This window comes from Thamnophis sirtalis, unplaced genomic scaffold (assembly GCF_051295495.1).
Source record: "Thamnophis sirtalis isolate CommonGarterSnake01/CBP01778 unplaced genomic scaffold, rThaSir2_p1.2 scaffold_6, whole genome shotgun sequence".
Classification (NCBI taxonomy): Eukaryota; Metazoa; Chordata; class Lepidosauria; order Squamata; family Natricidae; genus Thamnophis; species Thamnophis sirtalis.
Window position 1 is genome coordinate 24,587,166 of NW_028261386.1, and position 25,039 is coordinate 24,612,204.

At 35.5% G+C, this 25,039-nt stretch overlaps 1 protein-coding gene across 2 annotated transcripts in view; it reads left to right on the forward strand.

Annotated features, from left to right (window-relative positions):
- FZD3 (frizzled class receptor 3) overlaps positions 1-24,751 on the forward strand; it is a 28,152-nt gene extending 3,401 nt beyond the window's left edge. The window contains exons 2-7 of one of the 2 annotated variants that reach the window (XM_014074380.2): positions 4,933-5,404; positions 10,402-10,598; positions 11,931-12,948; positions 17,251-17,399; positions 18,395-18,628; positions 19,919-24,751. In XM_014074380.2, the coding sequence (XP_013929855.1) occupies positions 5,216-5,404; positions 10,402-10,598; positions 11,931-12,948; positions 17,251-17,399; positions 18,395-18,628; positions 19,919-20,132 (2,001 nt within the window). In that variant the 5' untranslated portion in view covers positions 4,933-5,215 and the 3' untranslated portion in view covers positions 20,133-24,751. Of the gene's footprint in view, positions 1-4,932; positions 5,405-10,401; positions 10,599-11,930; positions 12,949-17,250; positions 17,400-18,394; positions 18,629-19,918 lie in introns of those variants that run through there. The other variant, XM_087717438.1, reaches the window with a different exon arrangement.
- Positions 24,752-25,039: the final 288 nt, after the last annotated feature.

The following is a 25,039-nucleotide window of genomic DNA, read 5'->3' on the forward strand; positions in this document are numbered from 1 at the left end:
AAGATTTGGGGGTCTGATTTTTTAACTATTATCACCTATTTATTAATTTCATTTATTTATTTGCTTTTGAAGTGCAAACAGTTGTTTGGAGATGAGAAGACTGTTATGTAAATAAAAAAAAATGAAAGTTTCTTACTTGTATATTTTTGAAGATCATAAATGCTGAATCTCTCAGTAAAGTCTGAAAGCTTAATTTAATTACCAGAGATCTTGTAGGAAATATCACCAAAATGTTTAATATGACAAAATGAACATTATTAAGTGGTCTGGAAATAATTATATTAATTCTGTTTTAATTAAAAACATACCTTCTATTTTTATCTTGATTCTATATACTTTTGGCATATAGCTATAGATATCTTGAGTGATAAAATATGTTCAGGACACAAACCCTGATGCTGTATACTTGTGTCATGGTATAGGATGTAATAATCTGAGTAAAGAAGTATTTCAATTGAATTGCATCATGATGATGTGACATATGTTTCCTCATTTGTTCCCACTTATTCTTATGGAAGTCTGTATATTGATTCCCAAGATATAATCGTAAAATCAAATGCAATGGCCATACATAACAAAAACAGTTTTGTTACAGAAACATAAATATAAATAATAGTAAATTAAAGAAACTTTATTCTAACATTTGTGGCAAAAGTAAATGCAACTAGAAAGTGAAGACTAATGTTACCTTCCTCTTTTCTAAACTATGATTTCTTGGACGTTTCTGTAATTGGTAGAAGGCAGATGGTACATTATCTTGAATAAATTCACAATAAATAATAATCAGTTTTCACCTATATAGAGAACTTTATATTATGCTTGTTATTAATAGCTACTAGATATAATGGTAAATATTACCTGCTATTCCAGATTCGTTTTGCTCTTAAATACCACTTTCCGTGAAGAAATGTTAGAAGTAAGGACATTCTTGGCGTCTCTGAATCAGGATAGTAGATTAGATAATCCCTTTTTGCATCATATGAGAATTCTTATATTACCATATCAGGCTGACTATAGGAAATGATGTTCTAATCATAGATTCCATTCCTTATATGCAGTTTGAAAAATGCTAAAACCATTATGAGAGGATATTTGTCATTCTTAAATTTTTATAACTGTATTAGTAAAAGCATGTGTTGTTTTTTACAGATAATGCCTTTATGTAGCAGGCCTTTGTTTAAAGAGCAGTCAAGTATAAGTCAGCTTAGCTAGAAGGATTCCTAAAAAGAAGGAAAGACTATCTAACCTTGCCAATAAGTATTTAATAACAGAACAACATTCTAAACTGGCGCAAGAATCCTTCACCACATATATCTTTACTGTATATATAAATACTAGTTTTCTGTTTAAACAGTACTAATTATGTTTGAACATAAACCTCACCTGAAAATAATTGTTGGGTTTTTATTGTTACAGTTAATTCTTTTGGATGATCACTAATTCTAATCATGTGTAAGGGCCAATATATTTCTCTGAAAAAAAAGATGTCCTAGTTTACTACCAAAATATATTAAAGAGAGAAGATTCTCTTATTTCAGTAAATCTGAAATAAACTTCTTGCTTTAATGGTAAATTATTAGTTGAAAACTTTATCTATCTATCTATCTATCTATCTATCTATCTATCTATCTATCTATCTATCTATCTATCTATCTATCTATCTATCTAATTGAGGTATTGCACATCTTACTCTCAAATCCTAGTTTTCCTGCCAGATATAGTAATATAGTAAATGTAGTAAATAAAATAACTATACTTTTGCCATAACATTTTATTTTAAAAAATCACTATTAATCATGACAAACAAAATTAGCCTAGTACATGTAATATTTATAGTGAAGGGCTATTTAGCATTGAGGACTAAATTTCAGGGGAACATCATTCTATCTCCAAAGTTATGTAAGAAAAATGCAAATATAAGAACTAACATTTAATCTGGCATCTGGTTTCCTGTACTGATTTACTAGATAGTTTTTGAAAATGCAGCGAGGCTTCGGAAGAAATGTATCCTTTGCTTCTTAAGCAGTTTCTCATATTAGATATCCAATAGTGCAGAATTTGCAGAAAGTAAATTTTTAATCTTCCTGTACTAGGATTCCTATAATAAAGCTGAACTCTGAGGGATTCAGGACAGGTAAGCATTGTATCACATAATTATGGAATGTAATGCCATATTATATAGTTTCATATAAACAAATACTACATTCTTATCATTTAGTTATGTTTCATGTTTCCCCTGTCTTCAAAATTTATGTTTAGTATTTTAATTCTGTTTCTTCCACTTTTAGATTTGCTTTCAAAGGAGGAAATTATGATTATATGTGGGTAATCTACAGACTTGGGAAATAAACATAACTAAATGATGAGAATGTGGTGTGCGGTTATATAAAGCTATCTTGGTCATGTTTTGTAAAATTCGTGCTGATTTGTTCCAACCTGCAAATTCTGCTGGAATTGAATTAATTATTCATTTGGCATTTTGCTTGATCTTCTTTGCAATAGCCATGGCTCTTTTTAAGTTGTTCTATCAAACTCATGGCCTGTGGGTTAGATGTGTCATATGCTGGCCATGCCCCCTTGTTTTAGTGAAAGGGAAAAAGTCATGATATGTCATGTGATGACAACGTGACAACGGGAGTTTGACACCCCTGTTCTATAGCCTCTGCAATTCCTTAACTCTCTAGGTTGTATTTTTGATTTTCTTATTACAAATAGTCCTTGAGTTATGACCATAATGGAGCCTGCCCATCACTGTCATAACTTATGATGGCCAGAAAGCAGGTCAATCATATGATCAATCCAATTTTATGACCTTTTTTCTATGGTTCTTAAGCAAATCATTGCACTTGTTAAGCAGTGTTGTAGTTGTTAAGTGAATGCCACAGTAGATAAGTCAAACCAATGGTTTGTTATGCATGCGGTTTGCCAAATGCAGAAGTAAATATTGGTTTTTGGCAAAATCATAATAAAACTTGGGCTGCAAGGCCTGCAAATGGTGTCCAGTTGCTGAGCACCCTAAGTTACAGTCACATAACTTTTTTTTTGGGGGGGGGGGATGACGACAACCATCACAACTTTGAATCCAGGTCATAATAATACCTTACAGTAGTGATGGTCAACCTTTTCGGCACCGTGCCAAAACTGGAGTGCGCATACGCTTGCCAGAGCACCAAAACCCAGAAAAGAGCAGCGGGCTGGTGCACATGCATGCGACGGAACCCGGAAGAGCAGGTGGCCTCCACATGCGTGCCCACAGAGAGCTCTGCGTGCCATCCTGACACAAGTGCCATAGCTTCGCCATCACGGCCTTAGGGTAAGCAATCAGTTATAAGTCAAGGACTAGCTGTTTTCTAGCTTCCTTTTCTCAAATTCTTCAAATTGCTCAAATCTATGCACATTTTCTTTATCCAGATCCGTGCATTTTCCATTTAGCTTTTCCTTTCTTAATGACTTTATTGCTTCATATTTTAAGCTCCAATTCTTCTATGGTTACATCAGATATAGCATATAATAGCTGGATCATTTGGGTCACATTTTAAACAGCTTCATTAATATTTTTAGTGTTTTAGCCACAGTCTTCTTGTTAATTTGATTCATTTTTGCCAAACATATTCTTTTGGCTTCTTTCATTTGGTCTTTGAATTCCCAACTAGGTCTTGATTAGCTAATAGTATTTGCAATTCTTTAGCACTTTTTAAGCATTTTTTTCTCCTTGTTCTTCATTGAAATCAATAGTCTTTTTACTTTCTACTGTATGTCGCTCACTCTGCAAATTGATATTATTCATAGTTCTGAATAAATCTGAATTTGTTTTTCAATTGTTTCCAGTTCAGTGTTTATAAAAATTTGTGTTTCAGAATTACACACTTTTGGACCATAAATTATTATTAATTACTAAATGAAAATGTCTTTTTTCCCCAAAGCTGGTACATTCACTTTTGAAATCTGCATTTCAATGATTCCAATTGGTAGAATCATTCTATAATTGTCTAGTTTTCTTCCTTTGACCAAATTCTTCGTTTTTGATTGCCTTCCAGTAGTAGCCTGTCAACTCCACACCTAGTTGCCTAGCAGGGGGAATTGAACCTTTGAGCATTTGTCAATGAATACCTAGGAGCCATAGCATCCAATGTGACTTTTGTTAATCTGGGCAATAGTTGATCCAGCATGAAATTCAGATTATGTATTCTCACAGCATTGAATGGGTGTGTGTGTGTGTCAGACAGATTTAGTCTGATTCTTCAACTGATATTGTTGCACCTGTTCAGCATAGCCCTTGACATCACTAAAGCATCCAAGCCCTTCCACTATGATGAAGTACTATTTCTTTGGAGGGGACTTTTATTTATGATTTGTCATATAGTCAACCCAATGTTTAGACTGGATCTGGTATTTTTAATGAGTGCTTCCCAAGGACCTGGAATAGACAAATGTTTGATAGTGGTAAAGATATCATTCCACGATTGCAAGTAATGTATCTTTCATATATTTGGCATACATCTAATAAGCAATGAAATTTTATTTATTGCATTTCTATCTCTTATTTATTTAGAAGTTGATGGCAGTGCACAGGAACCTCTCTTCAGTTATTTGTATCCCACCTTGATTATTTTTACAAATAACTCAATGTGGCAAACATATCCTATTTTCCCCATAACAACCCTGTGAGGTGGGTTAAATTCACAGTCTTTTAACTTGTTGTCTTAACCGGTTAGGCACCAAACTGGCTCTTTTATATCAGATTGTATAAATCTTTCGCCTTTATATCAATTATATCCCTATGACAATCCTATGAGTAGATTGGGCTACAAAAGAATGTTTTCTCCAAAGCAATTCTTTGTGCTCCATGTGTCAGAACTTGAGCGTATATATTTTTAATTATGTCCAGTACTAGTTTGAATTTTAATAAAGTATTTATGTTCTTATCCTTAGATTATTGATAGAAGAAAAAATGCTGTCAACATGGAGTCTGCTTGGGAATGCGGTTAGTCAATAAGTTATGATGATACAGTACAACTTACATGGTGACATGGAAGAAAAAAACAAGACCAAGTATGTTATTAGTGTTTTGGAAATAAAAGTATTCTACTGGACTATGCTAAAAGCTATTAGTGTGAAGAGTTATTCAGTTTCTGAAGAACTTTAAGATAAAAAGATGAAATATCCAGCAATGTCTGATAAATAATTTGGAGACCCTCATGACTGTTGCAGAAGAATGGCTGTGATTTGGATGATCCATTATCTTTGGCTTTTGGCAGTTCTAGCAAGATGCAGTGGTGGCCACAGTCTATTCTCATGTGAACCCATAATCCTGAGGATGTGCCAAGATCTTCCGTACAATACCACATTTATGCCTAACCTTTTGAATCATTATGATCAACAAACAGCAGCTCTAGCAATGGAAGTAAGTATTTGCATTCAAAATATAAATCAAGATCTTCACTTCAGTTGTTCACAATTATTAACAAAGAACAATAAATGTATTTACTACTTTTTTGCTATTTGGAGGTGTTTACAAAGCATGAAACCTTCATGAAGGGTCATCACATGTGATATTGTGTTCTCTGGATCCAGTGCGTTTTATTAATATATAAAATTTATTTTTATATTACCCTATGTGTGATGAGAATTCTTTAAAATAAATATATATAATGTGATTAAAATGACTGTTATGGATTAGGGCAGTAACAGTGGATTTTGAACCAATTGTATTTACTTTCAGTAAACTGCTCATGAACAATTTTTTATCTTGAGACATTATAGAGTTAAACAAGTATGTTCTATGCTTTGGTAGAGCATATGTAATTAATAATTGATTGGTAATATTTACAAAAATGTTCTTCAAAGAATATATTTGCAACTAGAATGAAGCTTTTTGAAATTTTCATGGGGGGTTGTAATTGAGGCTGCAAAGATTCTTCTGGACAAGTTAACTTATAAGATGATAAAAGTGCTATTAGGGAAAAATGTAGGGGAAGCATTATACATGTTTAAAGAGACAAAATAAAACATAATGAGCTATACCAAATGAAAAATGAAGATATACCCTTTTTGTAGTTCATTAATCAGATCTGTATTCTTTCCAAGAAGGAAGGAGAAATGAAGGAATCTATTATTTTTTCTAATATCCTTCTAGAGCTGTTATAATGTATATCAATTCCATAAGCATTCTTTCTACACAAAATGAATGGTGTAATCTGTAAGAAGCAAGGCAAGAGCTATCTGTTTCCGAGCTAAAGGAAATGATTATGTAAACATAATTCATCCATTTCCCAAAGCTATCAGATATTTGCAAAATATATATTAATTTATAAAAATGGCTGGAAAAAGCCTAGATTTTAAATTTTACAGCATAAATGCATAAAGTCTCTCATTCCTTTGACTTGCAGTAGCCAATGTAAGGTTCAAGGTTTTACTGTTAGCAGTATTTCCTAGTACTGCTTGGGCATCCTCTGCCAAGTCTAGACAGGAGCTGAATTAAAAATTTCAAGTCTGGAGATCTGTGATTTACTTCTAGCTCTAGGCATGAATCCTGATATAATTTAACTTTAGTAAAATGATGTCTGCCTTCCAGTGCTATTTTCTTTTGCTCTTCTTCCTGTGTACTCCCAGAATCAATTCTGGAAGTTCAAAAGACTCTCAGAAATAGAATTTAAGAACGTTCAATTAACCTGCCCCTCTACCCCCTGCTGTTGCTCCCATGAGTCAGGCAAGGATGGCTGGATGTGGCTCATGGGCCATAAAATGCCTGGGTCTGATCTAAGCATATTGCCTTTATTAGGAATATATGTTAATTGGTTATACAGTTGCTTTGCTTCTGTTGCTGCTTGTTTTTTTTTGTTGTTGTTGTTTGTTTTTGGTATTTTTATTATTTCTGGAACAGTTGGTTCCTTCCTCAATCATTTCTTAGTTTTTGCTATCTTATGCTATTATCAGCTTCCAGAACTTGATGCCCTTGAGATATCTTATTCCACCTTCCATCTCCCTCAGCAAGCTGAATGGAAGATGGTAAATAAAATATGAAGATTTTATTTCCATAATAATTATATTTTGAAGCAATTTTATATTTAAAGGTTCGCTTTGTTTTAAAATCAATGAGTTAAATTTCTTAGTATTAGAATTAATTCAAAATGTTAAAAAAAAGTCCCTGCGGATTGTATTCCACTAGTTGTTGCAGACTCTAGAGGGCGGTGTGTCAAGGCCATTGAGCCAGCATAGTCCAAAGGCATTTTCATGGTCAAGCGACCAGCATAATATCATGGAGCACTGTTACCTTCCTACCGAAGTGGTACCTATTTATTTACTTGTATTTGTGTGCTTTCAGACTGCTAGGTTGGCAGGAGCTGGAGCGAGAATGGAAGCTCAGCCCATCACGTGGTGCCCAATTCAAAATGTAGGAGCACTGAATAAGAATATAATTATTTTATTGAAAATCATGAGAAATGTGCACTGCAATTTTAAGTAGCCCAACAGAGTCCTCCACAAACATCCTCCCAAAAAACTATATTTTTTCAGTTCAAATTCGCTGCGTAACCAACAGCTGAATTTCAACAGCAAACTATTAAGAAATGGGGATATACTTTTCTATTGCTTTTTCTTTTAAGCTTTACATATGCATCCAGAATGTCCCTAAAAACCAAAACTTTCCCTATTACATTGGAAATGTGAAAATGTGAGAGTTTCAGTGGAGGACTTTTAAATTATCTGGAACCACAGTGAAAATCTTTAATATTATGATAAAAACCCTGTCTATATTTTTCCTTAGTTATTAATCCCTTTAAAGCTCCAACATATGAGTTATTGGAATGGCAGAAAAAAGTAGTTATATCCAGACATAGTGTTAAGTGTTGCCATTGATTTCAAGGGCAGCTTTGCTATTTCATAGCATGCAGACCTGTGCAGTGAAGATGCAGGTTTTTGAATTATTATTCCAGCATAACTCCCTGATAAATCAGAGTAGAAAATATTTGTGTATTTGCCATGATTGCATATTTCATGGTATCTTTGCCTCTCCTGTATACGGTATCTCTTAGTATATTAGCAAGACCCTTTTTCTTTGATAACTGTTCCTATGGTTACCAGCCTTTTGTGGTGTGACAAAGGTTAGTGTTCTGATTCCCATGAGCCAAATTATACCCTTTGACTCTACCCTTTTCACACTTCAGACTAAGCTTGGCCTGTGGTAGGCTTGAAATCCTATAAATGCAATGTTCCCATGGTAATAGGTATGGAACACTGAGAGGAGCAGGCAGATTGTGAATAGAACATGCAAATCTTATTAATTTGGATGTAAATAAAGTGGAAGACTTTAAGGTTTTAAAATTCAGTAATTGGTTAGTAGAAAATAACCTTTTCCAAGTTATAAACTCATTTATGTTTTCTGTTTCTTGATTTGGATTAAATTGTTCATGTCAAAGGCGGTGATCAACAGTAAAACAAGTGTTAAACTGAGTTTCTGTTTCTCATTTTGCAAAGAAACTTCCAACTGAAATTCAGAATACATGCAGTTGAAAGGAGGGAGGAGAGAAATTTTGCTTTCCTAGGCATGAGCAGTTGCCATGCATTCAAGAGGAATTATCCATAAGAAATGTGAATTAATTTATATTTTGTACATTATATAATTGATTGTATTTTTGGGCTATATTTTGTCATTTTCTCTCTTAGAGGAAGGGTAAAGGAAGTAGAACATCATGCTACTGGATTTATAATATGAATATTCCCTCTAATCTGTTTAAAATAAATATAAGCATAGGCAAGAATCCTATTGAAATGCAATTCTTATTAAAAAAGCAGAAGAGGTACATAAACTCTATCTTGACACTGATTATAATGGAGCATACTAATTAAAAATTTAAAGAGAAAAACTATTTGAATAAAGCTCCCTTTGCCCTCTTATTAGAAGCAGCCTTTTGCTGCTAGCTGCTTATATATATAAATGCTTTTCTTTGCATGATATATTTTTTTAAATTTCAAGCTAAAGGTATTATTAAAACATTCCTTCTCTTTCTCTCCCTTATCTTCTAGTATTTCATATTGTTGATCCTCTCCCCCATTAAACTTGTGAACCCCATGCTGTTTTTGTAAGGATTCTCTATTGCAATAATTTATGAAATTTTAGTTCATAATATATTGCTTCTGGCTTCAAGTTAAAATCTGGTCATTGAATTAATCCTTTTCTGAAATCTTGCATTTAAAGTACTGAAAGAGTAGGAGACTGATAAAATTACTTTCTGCATATAGGTAGTTACTTATTCAGAATTTGCATTACTCTAATAATATGCATTCACTGGGAATATTGGCTGTCATTGGGAGTGCTGACAGCTTGTCTTCCAGTGCTTCTTTGTCTAGACATTGTATAATAATATTGGGATATGAAATTGAGATACTGCCTGCATCTGATTTGCATCTTTCCTCCAAATAATTCTAGATACCATACATGTTATTACATCCTCAAAAATTCTGAAATGACCAAACTAACAGGGAATTATTTGTTCAAGTATCACCAAATGGGTTTTTTTGTTAGTCATTTCAGTCAATATTCTAATCCATTATCAGTACAATATTTTCTTCATCTATGTTTGCAGTTGTATCATATTTGTTTTTCAAGCAATATTCAATGCAGTATTATTGCCTTGTTTTTCTTTTACTTTTCCTCACGTCTTTTCTCTAAGTTCTCTATGTAATATGATACTGAATACACTATCTAAACATTTAATATTTGTATCTGTTTTCTAAAGAATTCTTAACCTGAATGTGAATTCTGGTTATATATATATAATATTGCCAAAGAAGGGTAGAATCCTTTGTAATGTTAAAATTATTTCCTATCTAGAATAAGCTGATATTTTAAGTGTGCAATATTTTCGGTGTACATTTTGAGTTAATTTGGACTGGATATACAGCATTGAATAGTTGGGAGTATAAATCCAGTACTGCCCAAAATGTAATAAGTTCACATACAAACACACATATCAACAAAAGGAGGTTTGTGTCTGAGTGTGTAGCATTTCCCTGTCTGGCTGCTTTATCAATTTATCTCATGAAAGCCTATTATATTACTAATGTATCATGATGCCCTCCGCAAGTCACGTTTTTGCCCTCCCAGGCCCCCAGAAGAACTCTGCAGGCCAAAAGCAAGTGCGTTTTTGCATGCAGAGCCCTACAGAGTGCTCCAGGGGGGGCGGGTAGAGCAAAAAATGTGATGCACGGAGGCGAAAAAATTTTTTTGTTTTGTTTTCCTCCTGTAAATTTAGGTGTATCTTATAGTCCGAAAAATACGGTATATTATTTTACCTGTTTTCGCAAACCTGTGTAAGGATTCTGAGAAATCAGAGTACACAATATAGAATTTGGTTGTTGAAATATTGGCCCAGAACCACTTATTTTTACTTCTTTTTATAGCCATTTCATCCTATGGTTAACCTTGATTGTTCCCGAGACTTTCGACCATTCCTATGTGCTCTCTATGCTCCTGTTTGCATGGAATATGGTAGAGTCACCCTCCCATGTCGCAGAATTTGTCAACGAGCATATAATGAATGTTCAAAGCTCATGGAGATGTTTGGTGTGTCTTGGCCTGAAGACATGGAATGCAACAGGTGAGTGAATCCTCAAGATTTGTGTTTATTAAAATTACTACTTAAAATTATTATTACATTAAAATTACCTACTATGTAATGTTTTTTCAAGATATATTTTCAGACAACATGTCATGTGCCTGTGATATTTTCTTGGATATAAAACCAGTCCTGAGCTCCCTGTTCTCATATATATATACAAAGCTATATTTTCAAACTTGAAAAGTTTTACATTAGTTTTTAATCAATCATGTTTTCCAGCCCATCCTAAGCACAGTTTCTTTAGAGAACTTATTACAAACTCTGGTGAATGCTTTCGAAGGGCACTGCTAGGCTGCCTTTGTCAAAACTGAAAGCAGCTTCTACATAGGAGTACCACTTGTATAGAAGCCTCTTCTGGCTTTTGAAAGTGACAGATAGAAGTCAAATATAAACTTGAAACCAATTACATTGGCCTTTATTTCAATGAAAAGGAATATGTAACTTCCACAGTACAAATTACTGAGGGAAATCATACTTACAGACTATTGCAGCCCAGTTATTAGATTTCAGAATTAAAATCTGAAAACTATGGGGTAGAATATTTAGTAGAGTTGAAAGATGTTGTATAAGTACTAAGACAAAACTGAAAAAAGAATGCAGTAAATTAATGAAAAATACAGGAGCAGAAGTATAGGAATACATCTGTGCTATTTATATGCTTAATTAGGAGAAATATATCTTGATTAGATATAATTGGATAAACAGTGATATATTAGTATTTCAGATATTTATACATTATGCTGACTTTTAATAACAATGTGTTTTGCTGAAGGACCCTGTTTTGCTGAAGGACCCAGATTGTGTAAGGCAAGGCATTCCAGATTTGTTTTTGAAGTGTTTGCACTCTAAAATTGAAGACAGTAAAAGCTGCCATGGACATAGCAAATACCAAAGCCTTACCTGGCCATAAAAATGTACACACAAAGCAGTAGCATTTTTCTATTATTCATTTAAATGTTTTAAGATGGTTGGTTAATTGATTGATTGATTGATTGATTGATTGTTTTTCTTGGTTAGCGACAAAAATTCTCTTTGATTATGTACAGGATAAAGGCAGTTGACTATCATAGTTAATATGAAATCTTCAGATATAAGCCTCTGAAAAGAAGCTGGTATTTATAGTTGGATATATGAAATTATTAATCTAAAATTTGTATAAGAATTTGTTTTCTATCCATAGAACCCTATAATTTAATTTTATTTCTTTTTAGACTGTTCCTTCAAATCAATTATTTTTTAAAGAACCAGAACAGGCAGAAATACTTGCTTATATTTAAAAATTATTACAAGTCCTTTGGTCTTGCTTTCTAGGTTCCCAGACTGTGATGAGCCTTACCCTCGCCCCATTGACCTCAATGTAATTGGGGACCCAACAGAAAAAGCAACAGTGGAAGTGCAAAGAGACTATGGTTTTTGGTGCCCTCGAGAACTGAAAATAGACCCTGATCTGGGCTACACATTCCTGCGGGTACGGGACTGCTCTCCTCCTTGTCCAAATATGTACTTTAGACAAGAAGAACTTTCTTTCGCACGATACTTCATTGGTGTGATCTCCATTGTCTGCCTTTCCGCTACCTTGTTCACTTTCTTGACTTTCCTGATTGATGTCACAAGGTTTCGCTATCCAGAAAGACCCATAATCTTCTATGCTGTTTGTTATATGATGGTGTCCCTCATTTTCTTCATTGGCTTTTTGCTAGAGGACCGGGTTGCCTGCAATGCCTCCGGCCCTGCCACTTACAAGGCTTCCACAGTGACACAGGGCTCTCACAATAAAGCATGCACCATGCTTTTCATGGTACTGTATTTCTTTACCATGGCTGGGAGCGTTTGGTGGGTGATTCTTACCATTACTTGGTTTTTGGCAGCTGTCCCAAAATGGGGTAGTGAAGCTATTGAGAAGAAAGCCCTCCTCTTCCATGCTAGTGCATGGGGCATCCCTGGAACCCTTACCATCATTCTCCTAGCTATGAATAAAATAGAAGGTGATAACATCAGTGGCGTGTGTTTTGTTGGCCTTTACGATGTAGATGCCTTGAGATACTTCGTTCTTGCTCCTCTCTGCCTGTATGTGGTGGTTGGAGTTTCTTTGCTACTTGCTGGCATCATTTCTTTAAATCGGGTTCGTATTGAAATTCCCTTAGAGAAGGAAAACCAGGACAAGTTGGTGAAATTTATGATTCGGATTGGCGTCTTCAGTGTACTGTATCTTGTGCCACTCTTGGTTGTCATTGGCTGCTATTTCTATGAACAAGCTTACCGAAGTGTGTGGGAGACAACATGGATTCAAGAAAGGTGCAAGGAATATCACATACCTTGCCCTTATCAGGTAAGTGAGCCTATCTCTTAAATCATTTCTTTATGGTCAATTCCTTTCGTGTCCCTCAAGGCAGAAAGTATGCTGTTTTTTCTATAACTTTGATACCAGTCTCCTGCAATATATTTATCAAGTAAAAACATACTATCTGGCATAATTAGCTGACTAGAAATATGACTCAGAAGAAATCCAGTTTTATAAACTGAAAATTGAAATTGAGATTTGAACATAAATGTGAATTTTTAGAAGGTATGATTTTCAGAGAAAGAATCATTTGGTATATTTTTTTTAAAAAGATATATTTTTATTATTTTAAATGCCCTGAAATATAAAGTCCTTCAGTTAAGAAATGGGGATATTAAAATAATTTAAATACACTAGGCACTAAGCATGTCCATATAGAATTGCACACAGTACTTTTCTGTAGGTTTATGTTGTAAAGATAGACATCTAAGCACTTGCCAAACATGAAAAATGATCAGAAGTACACACTGAACATGCTAAGTAACTGTTAGGGCGAAATACACACCAGTATGAAATGAAGAGGATGGTTTATTGAACAGAAGCAATCTTTATTATAGTATCTTGAATAGAGTTTATTCAGAAGAATGAATTGCAATTGCTTTGCTATTAAATGCCTTTTCTTTTAAGCTGATAAACTGCTGTTATGAGGTGGTAAATAAGGTTCTAGAATAATAGTGCTTTCTTTTGTGTGTATCTCACTAGGTCGTATTTGAAAAAAGAGTCATGTGTAATAGATTTCCAACTTTGGCATTCCAGTCTCCAATCATAAATAGCATATTTTATTTGCATTTTCTTTCACTGTTCATTAACATAAAACATGTCAACCACCTCTTCTAGTTTGGTATTCCAATGTAATAAACTGAATATAATGATGCTGTAGTGTAGTCTTTTGTGACTGAAATTTGTGGGGAAAAAAGTGTCAAAAATACTTTTGATAATATCCAAAGAAATTATATTCAAGCAATAGTAATCTATGTGGTTGCTAGTAGTTGGAAACAACTTAATGGCAGATTGTTTTATCTATCTATCTATCTATCTATCTATCTATCTATCTATCTATCTATCTATCTATCTATCATCTGTCAATCATTCTTCCTTTATTTTTATAAATAACTCAAGACAGCTCCTTCTTTCTCCTCATATTTTCCCCACAACAACAACCCTGTGAGATGTGTTGGTCTGAAAGAGAGCGGTTGGCCCAAAATCACCCAACTGGCTTTCATGCCTAAGGTGGGACTGGAACTCCAGGCCAAAACCAAACAAACCACACTATGGCTTAGGATAGAACTTAGAAACTCAGTATCTGTCTTGCTTGAAATGTAGATTGTATTGGTCTATTTCATGTTTCTGATCACTAGATCTGGGTTAGTTCTTGGGCATACTCCTTTTAACTATGCAGAATAGCACATAAGTAAATGACGATCCTGGGGATTTTTTAAATTTATGACATTTATATAATCATATCACAATGAAGTGACAATAGGCAGCTTGTTAAAAACTGCAATTAAAAGATATCAACAGTATTATTAACAATAAGATAATGGAGCCAGTCTCACCTTATGTGGGATGAAGTTTTACAGGGTGGATGCCATGGCAAAAAAAAAAAAAGCATGTCTCTTGGGTCCTGCCAGATTGAAACACTTTTACAGATGGGTTCCACATCATATCTATTCTGCGAACCTGATGAAATAGGTAGATATAACTGGAAGAAAGTGATCCCTCAAATAACCCAGTCCATGCCCTGAAAGTCTTTAAAGAGCATTCGGCGACTTCAGCTTGTCCAGAATGCAGCCGCGCGAGCGATCGTGGGTGCACCTCGGTTCACCCACGTAACACCTATCCTCCGCAAGCTGCACTGGCTGCCTATTGGTCTCCGGATACGCTTCAAGGCGCTAGTCGTCACTTATAAAGCCCTTCATGGTATTGGACCTAGGTACTTGAGAGACCGCCTGCTGCCAATTACCTCCACTAGACCGATCAGATCCCACAGATTAGGCCTCCTCCGAATTCCATCTGCTGGCCAGTGTCGACTGGCGACTACCCGGAGGAGAGCCTTCTCTGTGGCTGCTCCGACCCTCTGGAACGAACTCCCCGTGGAGATTCGAACCCTCACCACCCTCCAGGCCTTCCGCAAAGCCCTTAAAACCTGGCTGTTCCGACAGGCCTGGGGCTAAAGAACTGTTGCCCCCGTCTCGAATTGGTATGACTGTTGTGTGTTTTTAACTATGCATTGTTTTGTGTTGTTTTAATTTTTTGTTTGTATCCCCCTTCCCTGGTTGAGTTGTGAGCCGCCCTGAGTCCCCTTCGGGGGAAAAGGGCAGCATATAAATTAAATCAACATTCAACATTCAAAGGTAAAAAAACATCACCTTGAATTGAACCCAAAAGTAAACTGACAACCAATGCCACTCAAAGAGCAGGAATGTAATGTGCTGTTCTAAGGGGCAGACATAATTGTCTGTGCCACTGCATTTTGCATCAGCTGAATCTTCTAGATGCTATCCACCGGCAACTCCATGTAGAGGAGATTCTAATAGTCCACTTGAGGGGTGATCAGGGCATAAGTGACTGTAAGCAGAGCGTACTGGTCCAGCAATAGGCACAATTAGCAAACAACATGAAGCTTGCAGAAGCCCTTCTTGCTCCAAATTGCATACCAGGTCTGTTTGAGACAGTGCTGGGAAGAAAGGTGCCTATGGAGGGATAGTGTTGTGATGGACTATAGTGAAATAGCAATTTTTCAGGAAGGAGGTATAGCACATTCCAAGGAGAGGGATGAGACAAGAGGCCATACAACCATAGAGCTTGATAGGAGACAGAGGAAGAGAATTAGGATAGCCACTCCCTAGAATCTGTCAGGGTATGGGATAAGGTTTAACCTGGCTAAATTCTGTGTATTGAGTATAAAGAAATAAAGAACTGAACTTTGGCTGGATTGTTCTATGTTATTCTTGGACTGAGGCTGACAAGTGAATCCTATAGAGTCCAAAGAGGCATAATCCCTGAGCTAGAGGGTGCAAATACCAAGAGCCACTCAGTTTTGCCAGGGTTTAGCTGAACTCTCTTGTTCTTCATCCCCACAGCCTCCAGTCATTGGAATAGAACATCAATAGTGTTTTTTAAGTCATCGGGGACAGAAAAGTATATTACATGCAGATGATACCACTCTCCATGGTGATGGATGATCTCATCCATGTAAATTTTTGTCTTGTGCTTTACTTTTTATATTAAGAATTAAGCTTCCTAGTCTAGCAGATTATTTTTCTCTTGATATGAAGCATCACAGTCTAAATTAGGGACTATTTGATCCAAAGACATTCTTTTTTTATATGTAGAGTTATTCTTCAGGGATAAATAATTAAAGAATCTCAGATTATAATTGTTCACTTTCTCTCACCATCTGGTCTGTTCTATTATGTCATTTAAATTATTGATAAAGGAGCTAAAGGAAGCAGCTACAATTTGAAATTTGAGAAATCAAAAATCCAACAAACCACCTAGCTTTTAATGGCTACACAGAATGTTTGTCTTTGTACATTGTACAATACCAATTGCAGAAATAGAGGTCAAACTATAGCACTGCATTTTTAGATGAGTTCCTATCCCATCATGTCAACAAAGTTCAATAGTCACTACACTGATTAACCATTTCTTGATGCCCTTCTCTAATATCTTCAATGCCACATTGCCCTGGAACCATAAGAGATTCAGACAACGTTGACAAAGCTGGAAGTTTGAAAAAACTCCAGATTTCTACATGCAGGCAGTCCAGCTCCCTCTTCTTCAAGAAGAGGAAATATATTTACGAAATATTGCTCAAGCACAAAAATAATTAATATAAATGAGAAGCTTGCAAATAAGAAATCCATGTAGATTTTTTTGTAGAACATAAGAACAACTGCCTTTTCCTCACTAATTTAATACCATTCTCAATCCAGCAGTGATTACTAAATTAATTGTACAAATTAAAAATGAAGGTATTGGGAACACTATTTCAAGAAAACAGCCCTTTTCCTAGCATGTCTCATGCAGGGGTACTAGGGATATAGGGTTTTCTTTGGGTAGTGATACATAAACGTATTACCCAATCACAATAGGGACATTTAAATTGACTTAAAGTGATTTATCTACATCTGGATAAGAAGGACTTTCCGATAAGCACCTTTGGGTAATAAAGGAAAAAGTTTGGGTACACCTAGGTCTATAGTAATTATTTTTAAATGACTTAATACCTAGAACTGTATCTGTGCAGCCCTTTCTCTGCTTGTTACACTTGCCTCTTTTTTATAGGTTACCCAGATGAGTCGACCGGACCTGATCCTCTTCCTTATGAAATATCTGATGGCCCTCATAGTAGGAATCCCATCAGTCTTTTGGGTTGGAAGTAAAAAGACTTGCTTTGAATGGGCCAGCTTTTTTCATGGGCGCAGGAAAAAAGAGTGAGTTGAAGTCCATATACTTGGAAGGTGGGGAAGGTTGAAATATATGAGAAGCCAAATCTGTCTTTTCTAGTTGATATGTTAAACCAAAGTCCATAAATGTCATACCTGGCTATTTGCACTACTTGTGCTTTCAGAATTAAAAATGAAGCCAGAAACACCTTTTAACTATAAACTTGATTTTAGGAGGTATGCAGCTCTACCCCATTAGTTGAACTCTTTTGCCTGGGAAATACATTTTCCATTGATTTTAGTTCCTGAGCTTGTTTCCCCTCCTCAGTTCCAAAATCATCTGTTTTGGATTTATGGGTAAAAAAAAGCATCAAGTTTCCATATACTGATGACATTGCATTCCAAAACTGAAGGTGACTTTCCTTTATGAGCTATAAATGTTAATAACATGGGCAATAAAACCATGGTGATGCATTATTGCAGTACTGAATGCAATATTGCAGGCTAACTCTGCCCACAATCTGGAGTTCAATCCTAATGTACTTGAGGATGACTCAGCCTTCCATCCTTCCAAGGTTGGTAAAATGAGGACCCAAATTGTTGGGGGCAATATGCTGGCTCTGTAATATTGTTAATATTAAGTGTCTGCATTACTTCCCAGGACCAATTTGTCAGATACAATTAAACCCTAACCCTAACCCATAATATCATGCCTCCCCAAAGCTTATTATATTGCTTAGATGGCAGTTAGTATACAGCAGCCATGTGGCATGACCAAATTGTGCCCAATAATAGCTAATATCTGTTTGGTGGTTGCAATATTCTGGGAATGATACAATGCAACTGCTGTAATTGTAGTGTTAATTTTTAACCACTTTCAACCTTCTGTCATACATTGCCTTCATTTTAAATGATATACAGTAGATGTAACAGAAATATGCACTTCTGAATTCAGTATAGTCAGAACTTTTTGTTGCCTGGCTTCTTCTACATGCTGCTGTTTCCATTTATCATTTGGTGTTAAACTGATTTATATTTACCAGGGTTGTTAATGAGAGTCGACAAGTACTTCAGGAACCCGACTTTGCTCAGTCTCTCTTGAGAGATCCAAATACACCCATAATTCGCAAATCCAGAGGGACTTCAACCCAAGGGACTTCTACTCATGCCTCCTCGACACAATTGGCTATGATGGATGACCAACGAAGCAAAGCAGGCAGTGTGCATAGCAAAGTCAGTAGCTACCATGGCAGCTTGCATAGGTCACGAGATGGCAGGTGAGAACATTAAAATATTATCCTGTAAATACATAAGCAGAGTATAAAAAATTCTTATCAAAGCCAGGGCAGAATGAATTCAAGGAAAATGATTGAGTCAAAGTTCCTAATGAAAAGTTATATGCAGTTATTCTTTCTTCTACCTACTCTATGCTAATTTGAAATAAAATTTAGCAAGTTGTTTTCTAGGGCTTAAATTGTCTTTCTCTAACCTGGTATATTCCTAATATAAGTTCATTGTGAACGTCTGAAACATATCTAGAGGACATGATTTGAGGAAGTCAGTTTTTGGTTGAGCTTCTGTCACAAGATCTCCACATTTAGAGAAATTCAGTACAAATTACCGTGTTTCCCTGAAAATACGACCTGTCCTGAAACTAATGCCTTGCCACATTTTTCACGTGGGCAAAAATACAAGCCCACCCCCAAAAATAAGCCCCCCTTACATTGCTTGCCACCTTCGGGATACTGCTAGGTTGGGGAGTGGCGTTCTGCCTGCCTGGAGGGGGGAGTTACCGGGCGGCTGCTCCCTTGCAAACTGGCTCCCGAACAGCCTCGGGCGAAGCAGCCATGAGGTGACCATGCTCACGAGCAGCTGCCCGGCAAACCCCTTCTCCAGCCGGGCAGAGCGCCATTCTCCCCAGCTCCCGCAGCTTGGCACATTCGGGATACCCCCTAGGTCAGTGCATGGAGCTCTACCTGGCTGGAGAGGGGGGGGGGGGTTGCACGAGCATAACTTCTTCTCTGGCTTCCAAACTCCAAAACTTGGCTGCCGAGTCTTCCAGCAGCGGCCGCTCTAGGAGTGCGCTCTGTGGTTGTGGGTTAGCTGCTGGAAGACTCTCTGTCTGGAAGACACTCTGGCAGCCGGCCCACAATCAAAACAATAAGCCCTCCCCCTATAATAAGCCCAAGGCCATATTTCATGGGGCAAAAGTAAATAACACCCTATCTTATTTTTGGGGAAACATGGTAGGAAGTCAAATGCTGTAATTCTTAGCAATTCCATTCTGTAATATTTTCAGTGATATATAACTAATTAATGAGGGCAATCATGTCTAGAGCATTTTATAACCATTCCAGGGTGCAAGTTATATATATATCCCACCCAGTTGCTTATTAAATATAAACTATTTTTACTGAAAACTGATAGTATTACAAATGAAAATATTTGGATTAAACTGCAGTACATCTAAATTTTGCTTATCTAATGTATATATTTGGGAGATAATTTAAATATTTTCAAGGTATATGTGTCTGTATTACTAAAACAGATACGTCTTTATGAATTAGATATACCCCCTGCAGTTACCGTGGAATTGAAGATCGACTACCTCATGGCAGTATGTCCCGATTGACTGACCACTCCAGGCATAGCAGTTCCCATCGGCTCAATGATCAGTCACGTCACAGTAGCACCAGAGACCTCAGTGGAAATCCAGTAACTCACATAACTCATGGCACCAGCATGAACCGAGTTATTGAAGAGGATGGGACCAGCGCTTGATCTGCACTTCTTTTCCCATCTCACACTTATTTTTAAATGAACGTCATCCATTTCTTATCAAAATAATATATCAGCTTTTACTCCTCTTATCAGCCAGAATGGCACCCAGTTCGGTCAGTACCTTTTTCCTGTAGCTCAAGATTTCTTAGGAAGATTGCCTCTAAGCAAGTCTGTTGTTGATCAAGTCTACAAGTTAACGGTGGATGCATTTAAGATTGGCTACTATAATTATTTGTTGATATTTTCCCCATCTTTTCTAAAAATCCCTATGCATCTATAAGTGTCAGAAGGCTCTATGAAAAGTTTCTCAAAATAGAAGACTGGATTGGCTTTTTTGTGGAGGGAGATATCTGTTTTGCTTTTTTCCATTCTAATAAAATAATAAACTAGTTAGTTATTCTCCAGTGGCACAGAATGTAGGCTGCATATTAAAAGCTGTATAGAGGGCATCAGAGATTATTAGTGAATGCACTGGAAATACATCAAAGGGGGGAGGGATAGCAAAAGTCTTAATATTGTTGGCTCTTAAGTTAAATTCTGGTCTTGGTGGAGAGGGAGGGAGTTTATCAACATTTAGTGTAAAGTTTCTTGTATGGTTTGTGTTTTGGTAGAAAATATTCCAATTTACTACTAGTTTTCAAAGAAAAGCAAAGTGAAGTTGGTTCTTAATTATCAAACTGAATTCAACACCTTCAGCATTCTCACTGAATAGGAGAGAAATTGATTTCTTAATATAGCAATTAATGTAGCCTTTAGGAATATTAAGAAAATTCCCACATGCTTCAATTCTTTCAGCATCAGTGCCTTGAACGGTTCTTCCTATATCTATTCTAGGACAATTTGGGAGGAAAGAGTTAATGGCCTCTTTCAAAGAATCTGAGATACTTTTTTTGAGAAATGAAGGGCAAGAAGATCTATAAAATAATAAGTACTTTGAATTTATCCTGTTTATGAAGAATATTTGCTGAGCCCTGCAGTTAGCCATTGAGGAGAAAATGTTGAATTAGATCATTTTCAGTTCCAAACTCAAGATATGCATATAGAAACCAGAAGAACAAATGCAGCCAAACTCTTCAGTGTTCATATTGTAAGAAGCTTTTTGGAGTCAACTGCCCAATTGCGAAGCACTAGCTTTCAATTTATTATTTCAAAGTTCTTTGATATTTAGGGACCAATTCAAGATTAACAGCAGTGAGACTATAATTCCAGAATAGGGATTTTTCTAATTTGAAGATGCAAGTCAAAATATATTGTACAAGACAATAAGACCAGTTAAATAGAATGAGTTTTACCTCCAAGTTAAAAGTACAAACAATGAGTTCTTAACTGCAGTGTAAACCAGCTATAGTTTTGTATTCATTCACACTTACGAATGATATGCACATGAGCAATTTAAATATGCAAACCTACAGTTCTTAATTAAAACATTGCCCATGCTTGTCTTGGACAGTGAACTTGATTTTTCTAAGGCAGCTATTGGCATGAGTTAAGGAAGCACTTGTGTGTGTTTAAATCTACCTCATCTATTGCTCTAATACTACTGCTGGAAGATTGTTCTGCTTCTTTTTCTTAAAATGCGCCCTCCCTTATATCAACTTTTTATATATATAATGGAGAACAAATATGCTAAGTATCTGAATTTAATGACAAATCATTTCATTCTTGGTTCATCAAGAAAAGTAACCGATGCTGAAATACTTTGGAGCTATAAGAAATAGGCTTAGTATTATTTTAAATTCTAATTTATAAATTGTGAGGTGCCAGATCAGCAGCTTTGTAACTTGATTAGGTACTTTAAATCAATTGGGATCAAGCTAATGTTAATTATGAGAATATAATTATGAGGAAGCCTGAACAGCATCCAAACCATGGTAAGCAAGGATTTTTTTTCTGTTCTTGTTCTAGCAAAATTTGCAGTATTTGCATTTCAAGAGAAATATTAATATCAAGGGAGTTTTCCATAAAATGTAAATATAATGTAGGTAGCCCTTGTTATTTGTGATGGTTCTATTCCAGTCTAACATCAATTGATAACAGAATTGTGCATAACAAGACTTTGAAGAAGTGTGCTTTATTCATGAGCAAGTCCACCATTATTTTGTGCACACTTAAATATTTCCCTCAATTTAAAAAAAATATTCTAGAAATCTTCCAAATGTATCAAGGATAAAAGCTATCCAATCCTTTTGCAAATAATAAAATCTGATCTATATTTACCAACCATAACTAATCGATTGCAGATAACAAAGGTCACTTGTACCAACTTCAGAGAAGCGAGACTGTTAGATCAGAATTGGAGAAAGACAAGTTAAACCTCGAGTTTAGAGTTTGTTTGGTTTTTTTTAATATAATTAAAATATATATACACATTCATACACACCCATACCCACACTATACGTGATTCAATCAGTGCAACAAACATCTGATTTAACTCTAAGGCAGCACAATTATTCAATATCCAGCAATGTTTTTTCTTTGTTCTTGGCATACAGCAGTCCCCAAACTACGTAATTCAAAATAAGGCAAAAATAAAAATCTCTGGTAGGGGAAAATATCTGTAGAATTTTAGGAAATTTTAAAAGATGTAAAATATTTTTTTTCTTAATGTCTTTACAATTTGAGAAAGCATGGATTCCCATAGATTTAGCTCACTCAGACAAAAAAATGTCCTACAAAATAGTGACGTAGTTTGCTTCTGCATTCTAGTCAAAGCTTACACATCAGCTGCCTTTTTCTATTAATGTAAGGCAGAATGGCGCCAAAAGAGTTCCCATAGCTACATATTTCAAAGCCACTTGCAAGCAGACAAAAAAATTGCCACATTCTTTTTTTCCATTAATTGCCTGTTAAGATACCTACCTTTTAAAATCTGAGATTTATATGCCAAGTAATGCTGCTTCTTAAAAAAACTGTACTGGGGTATCTCCACTTCTCAACTGTTGAAATTGGGGCAAGTGCCTGTAAACTAATATTTTTCCACCTTCATTGTTAAATGAGGCAGGCAGTTTTCAAAATCACTTTTTGCATCATACTGCCTACCTCCTTAGGCAGCTTGCCTGACCCCTCTAGCCCACAAGAACTATTTTCACTTCAGTTAACCATATTTAGGTAGTGCTGGATAAAACATTCACATGGCATTTTTATAAAATGCTATACTCAAGACAGTGCGCAGAAAATCATATATTGTGATCATGCAGTTAATCTGTACAATTTCTCAAAACTAGAATGTGTTTTTCATTGGGATTGATGTGGCCAAAATAGAAAATTCTGGGCTTAATTCAGCCTATGTTTATATAAATGAATAAAAACTAATTTGCAATCTCAAGTACTTTTTAAAGAATATTAATAAAACAATCCAAGTGGCTCTAGAAATTCCAAGGCATTCCTGCCACTTTGGGCTCCATCTTGCATACATGAAACTGCTAGTCCCAAAGCATCTATTTTTTCCTCCCTACTCAGGAGCTGTAGAAATAGATTGTTTAGACCAATTCTTCAGTTTACTTTCTCATGTACAACAAATAGTGTCCTGGGTTAGCAATGCTGTCACCATAAACCAAACAGTTTTAGAGTTTATTGTTAGCGGGAGGCTTTTTTATTTTATTTTATTTGGGGTAATCGCAATAGACTTAATCTTTGGTTTTACAAAGAATTTGTTTTTCTCTTGCAAAGTGATACTAAGCAAAAAAATCAGGCTATATTTAGCATTAGCTTGTTACTTCGCTTTTTTTTTTTAATGACTGGGACAAGCATCCTTGGAATGGTGTTATGTAAAAATCTATGTCCAATTTTGAATACAAGTTATGCAGATCACTCTTGTGGCTCTTTATATATAAAGAAAACTGTCTTAAAATGACACATAAACTAGTTTTAGTAGAATGGCATTTGGGCTCCCATTTGTTCCCCTTGCTGAGAAGCATCATTTTCCCATTCCCTAATTTTGATTTGATTATGTCACTGTTGCAGGTAATGTTGCAACTATAACAAATATAGAATATTGAACAATTTAGTAAATAAGCCAGTTTCTGTCAGTTCTGGCATAGTTAGGCAGAGAAGGTAAGTCTTCGTTCTAGAAAAAGAAATAGTTCAGCCTTAGCACAAAACACCTGTATTTAATATTGTTATTTGTATAAAATGACTTGATGGATATAAGCTACTTTTTGCCAGTGCAGAAAAACCAAAATGAAGTAGCAGATTAAAGAAAAGATTGTTTACTTTATTTTCAATCAGGAAAGGTTTTTTTTAAACTATATAATTTCTTTTAGGAAAAATCTTCCCAAATTAGTACTTCTAATCAATGGTGTTATTTCGTGAAGGGGAGCGGTGTTGTTACTGTTTCTATAAAAAATCAGGTTTATTACCTTTATCTGAAATTGTGATTTGAGTATAAGAGATAGTGAATATACCAGCATGGTACTTGATCTCCAATGCTAACAATTCAACTTGCACTAAACTCCTTGTAGATTTGATTCCTCATGTACTATAAGCCAGTGTCCTACTCACTTTTATTTTGTTTTTAGCACCTTAACTGTGCATGTACAAACGGTTACCATAGCATTGATTAAGCATTTTGTTTTTGTTTTTTAAAGACTAGAATTTTTAATAAAAAGATTAAAATGAAAGGTTTGAAGTGTTTGTTGCTTCTTTAAACATCTAGGAAAAAGAGTAAACTACAAAGGTATACATAGAATGTGCAGGCTTTTAGGGGAAGTGCAGAATTCTGCCATATACCAGGAGTCACCTCAAGACTTGTTTTATTTCATGGCTGATTCATGAAATATGATACAGGCTTCCCCTGGCTTATAAATCGGTTTCCCACTAATATCATTAGTTGCTTGACATAATTCCATGACCCAATAAAGCTTTAAAATAGCGCACCAGAAACCAAATCCCTTTTTATTCCAAGTAAG